The sequence below is a fragment of the Artibeus jamaicensis genome, unplaced genomic scaffold, assembly GCF_021234435.1.
Source record: "Artibeus jamaicensis isolate MK-2021 breed Jamaican fruit bat unplaced genomic scaffold, CSHL_Jam_final contig_1803, whole genome shotgun sequence".
Lineage (NCBI taxonomy): Eukaryota > Metazoa > Chordata > Mammalia > Chiroptera > Phyllostomidae > Artibeus > Artibeus jamaicensis.
In genome coordinates this window covers 2,310,419-2,326,681 of record NW_026521356.1, presented here as the reverse complement: position 1 = coordinate 2,326,681, position 16,263 = coordinate 2,310,419, and the positions used below count along the sequence as shown (strand labels likewise).

The following is a 16,263-nucleotide window of genomic DNA, read 5'->3' as shown; positions in this document are numbered from 1 at the left end:
CATTCCCATCCTGTGACCAAGCAGAGCTCCTTCCCTTCAGGCCTGTTCACTCTCGGATTTCTCTGCGTGGACCTCCCACCCACAGAACACCACACAGCTGCTTCATTCCCACTGCTCAGCTATCGGGTTAAAGTTCTCCGGAGAGTCCTCCCCCACCCATCCAGCTAAAAGTGGACTTCCTTGCTGTGCTGTGCATTACCTATTATAGCTATTTCACAGCACTCATGAGTGCTTCAAATGATCTGATGTATCAGTTGATGTGTCCATCAGATCTCCCCCCTCCTCCTAGAATGTCAAGGGCACTCTGTCCTGTTCACTGCTATGGTGCAATTCACTGCACTGGTACAGCACCTGGCCTACACAAGATGCCCAATACACAGGGTTGTTTCACTGACTGGCTCTGCAGAACTATTCACTCTGATACATGTCATTAGAGTATTTTGGGGATAGATGGGGCCTTGGAGATCACTGAATCAAAATTTATTTTTTTCTTTTTTAGACAAGGAAACTGAGGATGAGAGAAAGCAAGTTACATGACGAGATTGGTGCAGAGGCATCAGGCGAGATTGGTGGAAGAGCCTGTGTCAGGGCTCAGACCAGACCTGACGACGGCGCTGATGGTGCCGATCCCAGTGGGGAGCAGAGGACAGTAACTGGCCAGCATCCCGGTGAGGAAGCTTGCCTGCCACTGATGAGGACAGCACGGCCAAGGCCATCCCCTGCTGGGGGTGCTCCATTCATGTGTAAGCCTCCTACAGTCTAAGGGGCAGAGAGTTGGTCATGAAGCCAAGTGGAAGCCCCTCAGGGCAGGCCTCGGTGGTAGGATCCAGGTCTGCCATTTCATCCACCAAGGAGCCTGCTGACATGTGAAAGCAACGTGACCTTGGATTATTGGGTCGAGGCTAAGAGTAGAAGCCGGCTGGGCCCAGGGCCCCGAGGCTCGCTCGCCTGTGTCTCTGGGAAGATGGAAGGCAGGAGAAGAGGTGGCTTGTCCAGCTCTTGGGCAGGCGGGAACCTGCCCCGGAGAAGGGGTGGGCAGTGGTGCGGCCAGGAAGGGCCTTCCCTTCCCTTCCTGTTGTCTGACACCCCACACGTATATTTTCTGTAATCGTTATGGTGTCCTCAGGCCTGGGCCTTCTAGTAGTGTTTACAACTACAACTCATTGGCGAGATCCACTCTCCAGCAGGAGACCGATATTTCTAGCCAGGGATTCCATAAGTTACCCAAACTCGCAGCCCTCCTCTGTTTGGCGAGGCCCCAGGCAAAGAGAGGTGGTTTTGGGGACAGTGATTAAAGAGAGCTGATGACCTGGAAGAGGAAGAGATGCTTTGCCACACAGGGCAGGTGGGGCTGGGCTGCTCACGCTCTTCACCTGGCTTGAGGTTTCTGTTACTGTCCCCTGTGGCTTTCTCTAGGAGGATGCAGAGTCCAGGCACAAGGAAGTGACCGCAAGGCCAGTCCTGTGGCTTCAGGAACATGCAGGAAGCTTCCTCGTTCCTTCTCACCTCACTGCCTCCTCCAGCCTCCCCCCTCACCTGTCCCAGGGCAGGTGAGCAGAGTGCAGTCCCCTGTGGCCCTGGAGGAAGGTGCACTTACATTTCTTCTGCAGGACGTTCTGTCTGGCCTTGATGAATGCCAGGATGTCAGAATCTGTCTGGCTGTCTCCGGTGAGAGGGATGGACGACACTGGCTTCTCAGGGATGCTGGGGACAGCCACATGTCACACTTTACTACACCCTGTGTTTGGGCTCAGCGCCTACCTTTCCAAAGTGCTTTTTCATTTTCAGTGCCCCGATGTCGCCCGGGATGCTGAGAATGAATCTGCCTCCTCCTCCCTCCCTCCCCCGTATCTGTGCGGAGCCACAGCGAAACTTCACATGCAGATGTTCTCACCGTCTCTCCATCCCCTCACCATTACGCCCCTCCCCTTGCCCTCCAATTTACCCAAAGCAAGCCCATTTGACCTGGGACCTGTCTTCTTCAGCACCCAATTTAGACGTCATATGCCTTAGGATGCTTCCCCAGTATGTCCCCATCCCCTCTATGGCTTAATTAGTTGCTCCTGAGGCAGAGATAACTATTCTCCCTTCTCTCCTTAAAAACAGAACTATAATATTTAGCTAAAGAAGCTGCTATAGCTCAAAACTACATTTCCCAGGTTCCTTTGCAAGTATATGTGGCCAGGTGATCAGGTTCTGGCCAATGAGATTTGTAAGAAGTGCAGAAATCCCCTTACAAAGGGAGGGATGTATGGCTTTCTCCCTCTCCTTTCTCCATCCAACTCATTCACATAAAATCCTCCTCCAGAAAATTCAGAGCAATGTACTCTCCTGGCTTTACTACGCCTCCATCCTCACACCCAGCCCCTCACACAGCAGGTGACAGTCTCCACTCCCTTGGAAGGCAGTGAGGATTATATGTAATCAAATATTAATTATCACAAGTAATTTTTTGTATCCTCATTCCAGCTGCAACTCAGCCAGAGGTGCTAAAGCAGAATCACAGCAGGGGGGCAGGGAGCTGGGCTGGGGCTATCCCTTCTCTGTTCTCTCTGGGGCGGGGGAGGACCTGGTAGAATTCACCCCTGGGCACCTTGGGTGAAGAGTAGGGTCTGCCAGGCGCAAAGAGCAGGCACGCGGGAGAGGCTTGATTCACTTTGTTCACCCTGGAATGAGTGGCTCGCAGGACTGAGGCCTGGCTTGCTAACTCTGCATCCTTCCCTGCTTGAGGTGGAGTTAGTGGCCGATTTTGGGACTGTCCTGGGCTGGCTCTTCCTTCCTTTAATGGCCCCATGTACATCTATTCACAGAAGACATGATGCGTCTCTGCCCACACAGGGCCCCAGTGACACTGGGAGAGATTCCAGGGGATTCCGGGCAGCAGAGTGGAGACCAGCCCTGGGCTCTGTCTGTGTGGCCCCTGGACAAGGGGCTCCTCAGGTTGGGGGGGGAAACAGACTGACGACTTCAACCAGTCTGCCCACAGCAGGGGCTGGCACAAGTGCAGAGGGAGGAGGAGACCACAGACCTGTTGTCCAGGGAGGCTCGAGTGCTGGTCTGCTCCGGGCTGCTGCACAGGGTGGGGCAAGGTGAGGGCAGGATTTTCCTGGCGCTCACATCACTGTAAAAAACAGACCTACAAAGGACAAGGTATGGGAGGAGGCTTACAAAGAGAAATTCAGTGTCTTTATTTAGGGACTGTATGGACTGAATTTGTGTCCCCTGAAAATTCATCTATTGCCATCCGGACTTTGATGATGTCTGGAGGTAGGGTCTTTGTGCAGTGGTCAAGTTTAGATGAGGTTATGAGGGTGGGTCCCCAGGATGGTACTGGTGTCTTTATAAGAAGATGAAGAGAGACCAGTGCTCTCTCCATCGCGTGAAGACGTGGCAAGAAGGCAGCCACCTGCAAGCCAGGGATAGGGTTCTCACCAGACTCTCTTTTGACATTGATATGGGTTTCTTCAGCCTTCAGAACTGTGAGACATGAATAAACTTCTGTAGTTTAAGCTTGCCTATGGGATTTTGTTATGGTAGCCTGAGCTGACGCAGACAGTGGGCCAAGACTCCTCAGCTGCAAAAGATGTCTTAGTCAGTTCCGGCTGCTGTAACAGAATACCACAGACTGGGTGGCTTAAACAACAGGAATCTGTTTCTCTTAGTTCTGGAGGCTGGAAGTCCGAGCTCAGGGTGCCAGCGTGGCTGCGTTTCTGTGGGAGCCCTCTTCAGGAGAGCCGATGGCAGACTCACCTGCGTTCACGTGGTGGAAGGAGAGGGAGGCACCTCTCTGGCCTCTTTTTTTAAGGGCACTAATCCCATTCAGGAGGCCTCCACCCGCATGACCTAATCACCTCCCAAAGACCCAGTCTCTAAACACCGTCACCCTGGGGATTAGGTTTCAACGTATATACTTTCAGAGGACACGTTCAGTCCATAATACTCCACCTTCTCACCTGCAAACTACGCTCATTACATCCTACTAGCCCCCCCCCCAGTCTTAACTTGTTTCAGCACCAACTCTAAATCTGAAGTTCAAAGTCTCATCTAAATTCACTTAATCAGGTATAGGTGAGATCCAGGGTATTCTTGGTTTGTCCAGAGGCTAAACTGCCCTCCAGCTGTGAACCTGTGAGTCCAGACAAGCTACGTGCTTCTAAAACATGGTGATGGGACAGGCACATGATAGACATTCCCTTTCCAAAAGGGCAAACAGAAAATCAGGGAGGGTGATGGGTGCCCAGGGAGTCTAAATCCTAGCAAGGCAACCTCCCCTGGATTCTGGAGGCTTGAGAATAATCTTTGTTGGCTTGACGATCTGCACTTCAGACTCACTAGAGCTAAGGTCCCGCCTTCTGGATCCACTGGGGTGGAGGCCATCCAGGCTCTGCTGGGCAGGGGGTCACGTTCTCATGGTGCTGCTGAGCGCCGGCTTTACTCCAGCTTTGGGCAGATGCTGTTTGGCCTGTGGAAAGCAAGTCGGTGGGCCCTCCTTTTGAAATGGAGGGGCAGCTCTGAAGGTCTCCGAATCACCTTTGGGGTCGTTCTTCTATTGCCTTAAAGAATAGCGCATGTTCACAGCAGAATAGCTCTATGGTCCCATCCTGTGAAGTCCAAGAAGTCCAACGGCCTGCCTTCATTCCTGCCCAGCTCCTCCTCTTCAGTTCACACTGTCAGTGTTCCTGTTGGGGTGGCTACTGAGTCCCTGGTCACACCTACACTCATCTCCTATGGTCACCTGGCCACACCCTTGGTGCTCTCTTCCGAAGACACTTCCTTATATTTTGCAATAATGATAAGCTGAGATTTTCCAAGTCTTTACATTCTAGTTCTTTTTTGCTTAAGAATCTCAACTTCAAGTGTTCACTTGCTTCTTATATTTTACTATAAGCAGTCAGGAGAAGCCAAGCCAAGCCAGTCCTTCAACACTTGGCTTAGAAATTTCCTCAGCTAATATCCAATTTCATCACATGTAAGTGCTGCCTTCCACAGAACACTAGAACTTGAACACAACTCAGCCAAGTTCTTTACACCTTATTACAAGGATTGCCTTTTCTTCATTGTCTAATACCATGCTCCTCATTTCTGTCTGAGACCTCATGAGAATGGCCTTTACCATCCATCCCTATTTCTATCAACATTCTGAACATGGTTATTTGTCTTCTCGAAGATGATGGAAGCTTTCTCGACAGCTCTTCTCTTTCCACTCTGAGCCCTCCTCAGAATTGCCTTTAAAAGTCCCTTTATGCCCTGGCCAGGTGGCTCAGTTGGCGGGAGTGTCATCTCGTGTGCCAAAACGTCGCAGGTTTGACCTCCGGTCAGGGAACGTAGGGAGGCAACTGATAGATGTTTCTTTCCATTGATGTTTCTCTCTCTGCCTGTGTCGGTCTCTCTCCCTTCCTTCCTCTCTATTGACCCTTCCTTTATTGACCCTTTAAAGAGTCAATAAACATATTCCTCAGCTGAGGGAAAAAAAGTACCTTTATGATAATTTTGGCTACTTCTTGTTGTATAGTTCAAAACTTTCTAGCTTCTCCCAATCACCTGGCTCCAAAGCTTCTTCTACATTTTTTGGTGTTCGTTATAAGCAGCACCCCAATTCCGGTACCAATTTCTGTTTGAGTAAGGTCAGGCTGCTCTAATAAAGAACCAGGGCCTGGGTGAAATTTACTTCTCGCGGTCCCGAAGGCCGGAAGTCCGAGATCAGGGCGTAGCGTGGTGGCCGTCTGCTGCTGAGAGCCCTCTTCCTGGTTTTGGACCGCTCACTTCTCACTGGGTCCTTACCCAGAAAGAGAGTGAGCTTCCTCTCATGACCTGCTCCCTTCCCAAGGACCCCATCTCCAAATACTGTCACAATGAAGTTAGAGTTTCAACATATGGATTTTAGTGCAGCAGGGGCAGGCACAGACATTCAGTGCAGAACACTGGTTCATACATTAATTTTCATGTTAGAGCATTGCATGCATTGGATATGAAAACTGAACAAAAACAGCCAAGATCACAGTTGTCATTTATAGACACCATCTACACACCAGGTTCTGGGAAAGCGCTCTGCAAACATCCTGCCATTTAATCCTCTCAACAGCCTCATTATCCCTACCATATACATGAGAAAACTGAGGTTTAAGAAATTTTGAAAGAGGTTAAAAAAATTTGGAAAGTTACGCAGCTGGTAGTGGCAGAATCTGGGCCTAATGTGACTCAGTCGGGCTTCAGGACCCGTGCTCTGAGTCTCGATGCGATATTAACCGGACCCAACTCTGGTGCTCTGCGGGAGCACGCTGGACGCATGGCTGATCCCTGGCCACACCAGCTGCTCTTAGGAGGCCAGCTGTGTTTCCTGAGTGAGGAGTCAGAACCAGCAGCTCACACAGATACGTTTTTGTCTATTTTACTAGGCTACCTGGTGCAAGGGCCCTACCTTGGATTCTTAGTTGGGTATAGCAGAACCCAGAAGCACCCCTTGGGAGACAAAGGGCCAGTGGCCAGAGCTGTCCCAGATGCCAGTGACAGGATGGGATCTTCCTGATGGCTTTGGAGCTGGTCTCACCTAAACAGCACAACAAAGCTGGAAGAAATCTAAAAAATTACCTGCTCAGAACCCTCCTTTTACAAATGGGAACACTCAAACCCATGGTTAGAAGCAGGTACACCAGCTTTGCCAAGCCTGCACCAAGAGTCCAAGGAACTCCCCAGGCCTGACGTGATGCTGACTCACCCCTGATTATAGCCCCTTCCCCAGCTCCAGCCTCTGCCCTCTCCGGTCTCCTCCAGCCTCAGGCCTTCTTACCCTGGGCCTGCCCTTCACAGGTTCAGGGCTGTGGTTCAAACAAACAGGAACGTAAATCAGACCTGGGACTTCTTCCCCCTGATGCTTATTTCCCAGCACCCCAGAGACTCTCCACTGAGTGGGCCAGTTGAAGATCTGTTGTATGATGAGGGCTGCTGCAGAACCAGAGATAGCCACTAGGTGGCAGGCTGTGCACACTTTTTTTTTTTTTTTTTAAAGAATGGGGTCAATTGTCAAAGCTCTAATTGAAGAGTACTCCCTGCAGGCCAAGAGAAGGGAAGGAGAAGGAGCTTTCCATTTCGCACGTCCAGGTCAGTTTGGAAGCCATAGCAAATCTTGTAAGATCAAGTCACTAGCACACAAATGCTTCATTAGCTTGATGGTTTCCCAGGGGAGCCTTTTCTATGATTCCAGGGAGTGTTCACAGGGGCCAATTGGGAGTGGGTGGGAGAGGGCAGAGATGGACATGGCGGGGCAGAAGGGCATTGTGACCACACCATGCCAGGCCCCCCTGCAGGCCCAGATGCCCAGCCTGGCGCTTCGACCAGCTCATGCAGGAGCATGGCACAATGCAAAGGCGTGGGGCTCCTAAAGGAAGTCACTCCTCTGTTCCTAAGCTGCTCCAGTGTCGCCGGATGCTATGGCTCGGTTTCTGAACCCTCATGTTGCAAATGCTTCTATCCTTTCTCTTGACCAACTTGCCTCTGACACTGAATTAATTTCTCATGTTGACATGTGTTCTGGAGGGAACATATCGGCCATCAGAATTAATTATCTTTCTTAATAAAATTAATAAGCAATATTAATTATAATTAGACCTTCTGGGTTGCCAATCAGAGTGTTGTGAATTTAGTGTAATTGGCCCTGAGCATCCTTGGGGAAGTGATGATGTTGGGCTTCCTCCAGACCCGGGGAGCGAGGGGCAGCCCCTGTCCTACACCGAGTCCATCAGCAGCAGCCACACTGGAGCTCAGGTGCAGACAGCCAGCCGGACTCACTCTCTCGCTCTGGCAGCTCCTCAGTGGCACTGGAACATTTATCTGCTCATAGAATAACAGTGTCAAAGGGACCCTGATGCATCTTACAGAAGACAGAGGGAATTCCAAAGAGGGAAGCTGGCTTGCCCAAGAGCTTGCTGCTCAAAAGACCTCTGATGAGGATTTGTTTAACACACTCTTTGTGAAAGTCTAAATGGAGGGACTCTTGGAGGTGACCACTGGTGATCTGCTGGGCACCTGTGAAATCCAAGGTCCTGAACTTCAAGGTTAAAGATCTCTTAGCAAGCGCATCCAGGGATCATCCTGAATTGGAATACCCAGCAGTGCCGAGCCAGCATAGGTCCTACTTCTCAAATAAGGTGGGTGCTGGAGCAGGAGTGCGGTCCTCATAGCTGGTTTCGGAAGGATATCACATCCAGCACTAGTTCTTAGACCTAGTCTGTAGCGGGCACTCTCTCAGAGAGCTGGCAGGCGAGGGCCTGGTGAAGAACACATAGACAAGCAACAAAGAGTGGCAACCTTTGCTGATAAGGAGAAGGCAGAAGGGCAAAGAAGCATAGAGAGGATGAGAGAAGAAAAAACGGAGAAAGGGAAAGTGGGATGGGCATGCAGATGAGTAGAGTGACAAAGTGAAAGAAAGAACGGGAAAATGGAGGGAGTGAGGAGTGAAGCTGAGGAAGGAGGAGAGGCAGGGAGTGGAGAGCAGGGAGTGGGAAGGAAGGAAGAAATGCCACTCATCGTGGAGTCTGAAATGCTGGAGTAAAGCTGCAGCTCTTCACATTACTAACCAGAGTTTAAAGCATCACGCCCTCTCCTTGGGCCTCAGTTTCCTCACTAGTGCAACAAGGGGATTCATTTTCAGGTTTCGCAACCAAGGTGGTGGGGCTGATAACAGGGCAGTCTGCTTTCCAGGCCAGAAGCTGGCCTTCGAGGGGAGCACAGATTGGCTCTTTGCAAACCCTGGCTCCTTAGGAAAATCAGAATGTGGACACACTGAGAGAGGAGAGGTTCCAAGCAGGAGAGGCTGGTGTTTGAAAGAATGTAAAGAAAGCACATTGGTATGAAACAGTACAGAATATAAGCAGGAAAATGCCACCTCCCACTAAACAACAGAAGGTATATGTGCCCCTGAAGGGCAGTCATTAATGTGAATGGAAATCGACTGGAGGAGTGGAGTGGGGGGCGGCCAGATGCTGGCTGGCCTGGGTTCCAATCCCATTTCAGCACCTATTAGCTGGGTGACCCTGAGCAAGCTAATCAATCTCTCAGAGCCCAGCGTTCTCACCTGTAAGCTGGGCACAATGAGAGTACATACTTTGCACATTTGTTCAGTGCCTGGGCCAGGGAGCCCTTGGTGAACGGCAGGGGGTATTATTTCAAGAAAGTCAATGTTGTCTCCTTGGGGAATTTAAGGACGTCAGCGGCTAGCCCTCCACTCGGATGTTCACAGACGATGTTTGAGACGCCACAGTGACCAGGCAGAGCTCTGTGAGCTCCTCCCAGTCAGCCTGGTAAAGCAGGCGGCAGGCGATTTCTTTGTCAGAGGGGCGTCCTAGGCCTCTCCCTTTCCGAGCTCTGGCCAGAGCTCTTTCCCTCTCACCTGCCTGTTTATAACACCTCCACCTGTAGTTTTTGGTGTCGAACTCCTGCTGTGGGAGTGCTGGCCACAGCATTGGGGGTGCTGACCATGTGCAGTCCAGGCATCTTAACAAACACTGTTCAGGACAACTGGTTATTCCTGACAAGGGCTAAAAACTGGACCACCTCAGATGATGGGCCCAGGGCCCACCTGAGAGCCGTATCCCCAGGGACTTTTCTTCAGCAGCAGCCCTCACAGGGCTTGCGTGGCACTCCGGGAGCGAGTTGGGAAAAGTTCCCACGGCGATGTGGCATGCGCATTTGAAATCTAGGGTTCTGCACGCCACTTTGCAGGAGCAGTCTATTTCTGCGTCCTAGCCCTGGGGTGTGTTCGCTGGGTCTTTCCTGACAAGCCCACTCATCGCAAGTGCACACACACCCTCTCCCTTCGTTCATTGTCTTTGGAAGAAGAGAAAGGTTGGAGATGGGACTTCATTGGGCAGGATAGTCCCACCAGCAGGAGCTATGCCGGAGATCAGGCAGCCCGGGGAACACCCAGCAGTTCTGAGCCTCGCAATCGGTCAGGGAGCTTATTCTCCAGTGGGGGACACAGGAGGGGCTCAGAGTGGAGCCAGAGCAGTGACCGGGGGTCGCTCTGGCCTCTTGGCTGGCTCGATGTGTGTTTTTCAAGCATGCTCTGGGGAGTCCTGGGGTTTCTGGGAGGGGGCCTCCGCAGGGAAGGGGGCAGGGGGCAGGAGTGCAGGGCTGCAAACGCAAGTGCCCCAGAGGCTGTCAGGTCCCGGGGGAAGGCACAGGAGAGGTGCAGACGCCAGCTGCCTGCACGGCCCAGGGCAGCACTGCTGTTTACCTACATGGCCTTTTACTCTTCATTAATGGCCTATTTTTAGGGAAATTTTATAGAAAATCAAGCAGATTTTACAGAGGGGCTTGCTCTTTCCATTGTGTGTTCCACGGGTTTTGAGAAATGCATAACACATGCCCACCATTACAGGGTCCCACAGCACAGTTTCATTGACTTAAAGATCCCCTGTGGCCCCAGGGGACCACAGTTGATCGACAATTGTCCTGCAAAGGGAAAGGTTGCCGGTTCGAGTTCCAGCCAGGGCACGGGCCTGGGTTGCCGTTTCCAGTTCTCGTTGGTTAGGGGCCTGTGAGGCAACGGACTGATGTTTCTATCCCTCTCTTTCTCCCTCCTTTCTCGTCTCTCTAAAAATAAATAAATAAATAAATAAAATCTTTAAAGACATTCCCCTGCATTCTCCTCTTCATCCTTTCTACCCTCTTTCCACCCCCTAGGTATTACTGATCTTTTTACTGTCTCCACAGTTTTGCTTTTTCCAGAATATCACAGTTGGAATCATACAGTGTGTAACCTTTTCAGACCTTTTCAGGCTTCTTTTGCTCTGTAACATGCATTTAACTTCCTCCATGTCTTTTTGGCTTGATAATTTGCCTCTTTATCACTGAGTTATATTCCATCACCTGGATGCTCCACAATTTGTTTATCCATTCACCCTTGGAAGGACGTCTTGGGGCAATTATGAATGAAGCTTCTGTGAATACCCACGTGCGAGTTTTGGGGTATTTCCGTCAGATCTTCATGCTTGTGACAATTTCTCAGACGTTTCCCGTGTCTGCTGACTTTGACAGCTCTGAGGAGAACTGGTCAGGTATTTTGTGGACTGTCCCTGCATTGGGACTTGCCTGCCGTGTTCCTCATGATCTGACGGGGTTATGGGTTTTGAGAAGAAGACCACAGAAGCGGAGAGCCGTTCCCATCACATGGCATCAAGCAGACTGTCGGACACCTGCCCCCTCCCCCTCCTTTCCAGGGAGAGAGCTCAGCCCCTACCCAAACCCAGTCAGAGGATCGCTCCTGGCGGCGGCGGAGGCAGAGGCTGCTCTCCTGCCCTGGTCTCTTCCAGGAATGTCCGACTGGGGGCTGGCGAAGGCCCAGGCACACGTCACCGACTCTGCCACCGGAGTAGTGTGGTTGGAAAGAGAAAAGGGTGCGGATGGCACCAGAAGAGACCTGCCTTCAAAAGGCGGTGAGCAGGGGGGTGGTGCCCCTGCTGGGTGGTGCCATCACTGGGGAAACCGGCTCCGGGCTGCCGTCCTCACCGGGGCTGCCCACCTCTGTCTTCACTCTGTGCTGGACAGTCTTTACCAGAGAGCCCCTGGATCCTGGTGGGCCGACTCCCCTCTGCCCTCCCACCGACACCCGCCCGTCCCTCTCCCCCGCCCCCTCCCACACGGATCCCTTATTCTCCTTCCTCTCCACCCTTCTTCAGGGCAAGACCAGGGCGTATGTGGTCAGTTGCTTCTCCTGTTGCCATGGCAGCGCGTCTGTGGCTGTCAGAGTAAGGGGAGGCCTGAGAGGTTGTGCTCAGACAGGCCTGAAAAGCCTGCGTATTCACAGACGATCTAATGGTGAAAGTGAACAGACCCTACAGCCTATAACCATTTAGAGCAGAAAGAGCTGGCTAAGGGCAGGAAGGAGCCATTTCGGGGCCCTCTGGCCTTGTCAGCAGAATTGTCTTCCTACCTGTTGTTGGAGAGAAGCTGGGGCCTTTCGTGCTGAGATTCAGGCACCTGGGGGAGAGGCTGCGTGTGGCTGAGTGGGTTCCCCGCTGCAGAGTTCACCTGTTGGCCCAAGAAGGAGTTTCATTCACAGTGTCAACCTGAATCTGATGACATGGGAAATGCCCTTCATTTAGTTCCCAGGGGGAAAACCAGCTGTTAAGTCAGCATATGTGGCACAGGTGGGAAGGAGGAAATGTCGGCGTGGTGATGTGTGTGGTGACAGGCACCGAGACACTGACTGGGTGGCACGGTTATAGGTAATGAGCGATTTATTCCTTGTGCTTTTCTGGGCTAAGTTTTCCAAATTGAGCATGCATTACTTTCTGTAGTTAGGAAAACATGTTTAAAACGTGGTCCAACAATTCTCCAGAAGTCCTTTCTGGTTTTGCTTCCCTTGTTCCGGAGAGATGTCCCACTGCATGCCAGGAGCAGCTCCGCCACACACCCTGGGACCTGTGTGTCTCCACACAGGGCTGGTGGACGAGGCTTCACCGCAGCTCACCTGGGTCTTGGCAGAACGCCCAGAGCATGAGAGAGTGGGGGTTCATGTCTCACTTCCCTCCCTGTCTCCCCAGGATGCTGTCACGGGACAATTCTGTATCACCTCCCATGTTCTGATGAGGCTCACTGCTTTCCAGCTAGCCCCACTCAGGATTCGGCCCCACTCAGGATGCAGCCCCAGGCTGTAAAACTGCTCAGTGGCAGCACAGAATTGGCACGTCAGGAGCAGGGTGCCCCATCATCCCTGTTGCAGTCACCTGGTCCCTTTTAGGTCAGTGATACCCTGTGGGGCAGAGCACCCATGGAGCTGACACCTTTGCATTTCTTGTTACTAAAACAAGGGCTTTCTTCATGAGCTGGGGCGGAGGGCACATGGGCCTGGGAGTTGAAGCCCCCACACTCTTCCCCTGGCAGCCCCGTGGGGGCTGTCTGCCTCTCCCCAGCTGCCCTGATGGTCCCCGGGCCCCAGGAGGAGGATGGGTGCTAGGGCAGCAAGGGGCCCAGCCAGGCACCCATACCTGCAGTCTGCTGGCCTCCTTGGTCCACCAGGCTTCAAATTCCTTCTGCAGCTTCACCTTGGCTTTGTCCATGAGCAGCTGCAAGTGCTCTATCTCCACCTTCAGGGCTTTCAGGCGTGTGAACATTACTTTATACCTGCAGTGGCGTCAGAGAAGAGTCTTGAAAATCACTGGTGGGAGGGAGGGCTGTCCATGGACCGTCAGCTGCCCGTTTGTGCCTCAGTACTGTGCTGGTGAAAGGGACTCTAAAGTTGCCCACCGAGGCCAGGGTTTCTCCTCCCACCACATAGAAGCAGAGCTGGGCGTTTTTGTCCAGGGGCCCATGGGCCTCCATGTGGGAGATGAACAACCATCTCCCAGAGTGACAGCTACCGTTACAGAGCATTTGCGAAGGGGCAGACGCTGCTCTGGGCACTGGACACACATACGCTCATTCAATCCTCTCCACAGGATTATGAAGGAGACACTGTAATGCATCCTCTCCACTGCACAGCTTTGGAACCTCGGGCATGGAGAGGGTAAGTATTATAACTTGTTCCATGACACAGAGGTAACAATGAGAGGGGCCAGGGTGGGGACCCAGGTCGTCTGGCTCTGGAAGCACAGTCTTCACTGCCTCCCAGTCCACTGGTTCCTCCCCGTGCTGAGGACCAGAAGCGGCAATGCACTTGTCAGTGCACTAGTGGGCGTGGGCACGCACATGTGGGCGTGGGGACGCACATGTGGGCGTGGGGCACGCTGCGGTGAGTCAGAAGTCGTCCAGCGGGAGGCACTGAGCCGACACTGAGGCGGGAAGTGAGGACCAAGGGGTCAGGATGGGGCACAGTAAAGACACAGAAGGGTGGATGGGAAAGGAACTGAGAAAAGTAAATGGAGTGAGGGGGGCAGCGGACACCTGGGGGTGAACCCGGGGAGTGGAGAGCAGCCGTGCGGGAGGGCAGTAGCCGTGCGGGAGGCCAGTGCAGGCTTTCTGGAAGGAGGATGCTGGCAGGAGGAAACCGCGCACGGTTATCAGGAGCGACCTGACCGCCAGCTGCAGGGGACCAGGTTCTCACCCCTGGATGGCAGGGCTGTATGTGTGTGTGTGGTGTGGGGGCAAGGGTGGACAGGTTTGCTCAGGGTGCGTGCCTAGCAAGCCTAGGGGTGGCCTGTGTCGCAAAACCACCATTGGCACCTTGAGGGCAAGGAGGTGACTTGTTTGGTCTCCCCAAATCTCTCCATGGCATGGAGGAAAGGGCAAACATTTGCTGAATGCATGTACAAATGAATGAACTAAGAAGCTTGACGGGGGTGTTAGTCACAAGCAAGATTCTGTGACCATGGTGTGTACCAGTGATGGCCGTGTGCCTGTGTAGGCTTGACGTTCCTCACTCTGTAACTGAAATCAGTGGGGACCCGAAATGGCTACAGGGGGGTACGGTGTCCTCAGGATGCCTTGCAGATTAAGACACGGGTCAGGCAGGCAGACCTCTGTGGTCATACTTCTTGCATCCCCTAGATGGCAGCAGTAGACAAGGTTGATTGCTTCTGCAGTGTCAGCCTGGAACCTTGAGCCCGGGTGGGGGCCAACTGCAAAGGGCTCTCCCTTCCTGATACGTCTGCTTCCATTCCAACCTCACCATCCCAGGGTTCCCGCTCAAAGGCAGCAACTTCTCCAGCTGTTTTAGGATCCAGCTGCTAGGCCCACTTCCCAGGGAAGCTCCAGGTGTGATCGGGGCATAGCCACTCTTTGGACCTTAGGCAGCTCCAGTCTCCCTGGGAACCCTCTGAGGCTGGGGGCAGGGTGGGCAAGGAGAAGAGAAAGGGCACCTTCTTTTTTCTTCCTCCAGCTGTGACCGCAGCTTCTCTTCCATCTGGTCTGGCCCCGAGGGTGCGGCCATGTTTTCAGAGATACCTGGAGAAGGGAGATCAATGCTCATGGTTTACTTCAAAGGGGGAGAAAAGCTAAGGAAAAATGTGATATTTAGGCAGAAGATAGAGCCAAATGGATGAAAGGGAACCCTGTGAGTTCCTGCCGGGGCCTCAGGATGGGAGCCCACTTCAGCCCCCTCCTCTGGATGGTGGCCCCTGCTCTGATGGAAGCCCCCACGAAGCTCCTGTGACTCTACTGGTCAGCTGTCCTCACGCCCAATGTCCGTCACAGGAAGAGGATTCTTCCTTCTGTCGATACTAATCCTTTTGCTATCGAGTTCACTCACTTCCTCTGGAGTCCCCAGGGAAGATGCGAGCTCCCATCTCCCCATCCTCTGGTGCAGAGCCCTTTGCAAACCAAGAAGACATCGTTAAACCAGCTCATGTCTTTCTTTGCACCAGCTGAGGGGCTGAATTCTGCAGGCTTCTGGCTTTGACTTCTCTCTAAAGCAGTGGTTCCCAAGTCTGATTCATCCAGGCACCGCAACAAAAGCTGGGACCCACACTCCGATGCGCTGCCCATAAGACAGGGTGACAGGCCTGTGGCGAGGCCTAGGGGAGGGCTGTGTCCCCACGTGTGGTGACCCCCACAGCTGGTCGCCGGGCTGCCGGCTCTGGCTGGTGGGGTCGTCTGGAACCTGTTCTTTCCTGGCTGGGTGGTGAGGTCTGCCTACCCTCCCAGGAGTCTCTGTGGGGCTGCACTGCATTTTTAGCCTCAGAGAAGGCCTTGCTTTCAACTCCATGCAGGGCAGAATCCACTATGGGCTGGGCGATTTCTCTGGACACGACCAGACTTAATCCTTCTAGTGCCCATCTGAGGTGTTTTTGTACCCACTTTACAGAGAAGGGCATTGAGGGCCAGAGAGGTTAACTTGCACAAGGCCACATGGGTTTGTTTGATTGCAGGGGTCTTGGATTCAGAAATTCCTTCTATGACATTTCTGATGCATGGCCATTTGGTTTCTGCCTAAATGCTTACTTCCAGTGGTGGGGAGCTCACTACTCCTATGATAGCACATTTCGTTGTGGGCAGCCCTGTTTTCTCTATGAGCTGAGACCTGCCACACTAACTTCTTTTCACCTCTATTCTGGATCTTTGGAACATTATAGCATGTCCTCCTAATGTGATGGTTCTTTAAATATCTTAACAACAACAACTACAAAATACCACGTGTCTGGAGCGATAATCTCAGGCTGACTCTGTGCTCATCGAAGGTCTCAGTGACAGTTGACTTTCTAACTGATCTTAAGTCCAGAGTCTAAATCTGGACCTAACACTCCCATACGTGTGAGAGGGACAGGGCAGAGAGGGGCTCTCCTCGCTGGTAAAGGTTCATGCTCTTTATTGCCACAGCAGGTGCGTCAC

At 52.5% G+C, this 16,263-nt stretch overlaps 1 protein-coding gene across 1 annotated transcript in view; it reads right to left on the bottom strand.

Moving 5' to 3' along the window:
• KIF6 (kinesin family member 6) overlaps positions 1 to 16,263 on the bottom strand; it is a 425,073-nt gene that overhangs the window by 4,961 nt on the left and 403,849 nt on the right. Inside the window, exons 17-21 of the mRNA XM_037146181.2 lie at positions 14,796 to 14,880; positions 12,987 to 13,122; positions 11,930 to 12,027; positions 3,029 to 3,136; positions 1,598 to 1,704 (exon numbers count right to left, since the gene is read on the bottom strand). Coding sequence (XP_037002076.2) covers positions 1,598 to 1,704; positions 3,029 to 3,136; positions 11,930 to 12,027; positions 12,987 to 13,122; positions 14,796 to 14,880 — 534 coding nt within the window. The remainder of the gene's footprint in view (positions 1 to 1,597; positions 1,705 to 3,028; positions 3,137 to 11,929; positions 12,028 to 12,986; positions 13,123 to 14,795; positions 14,881 to 16,263) is intronic.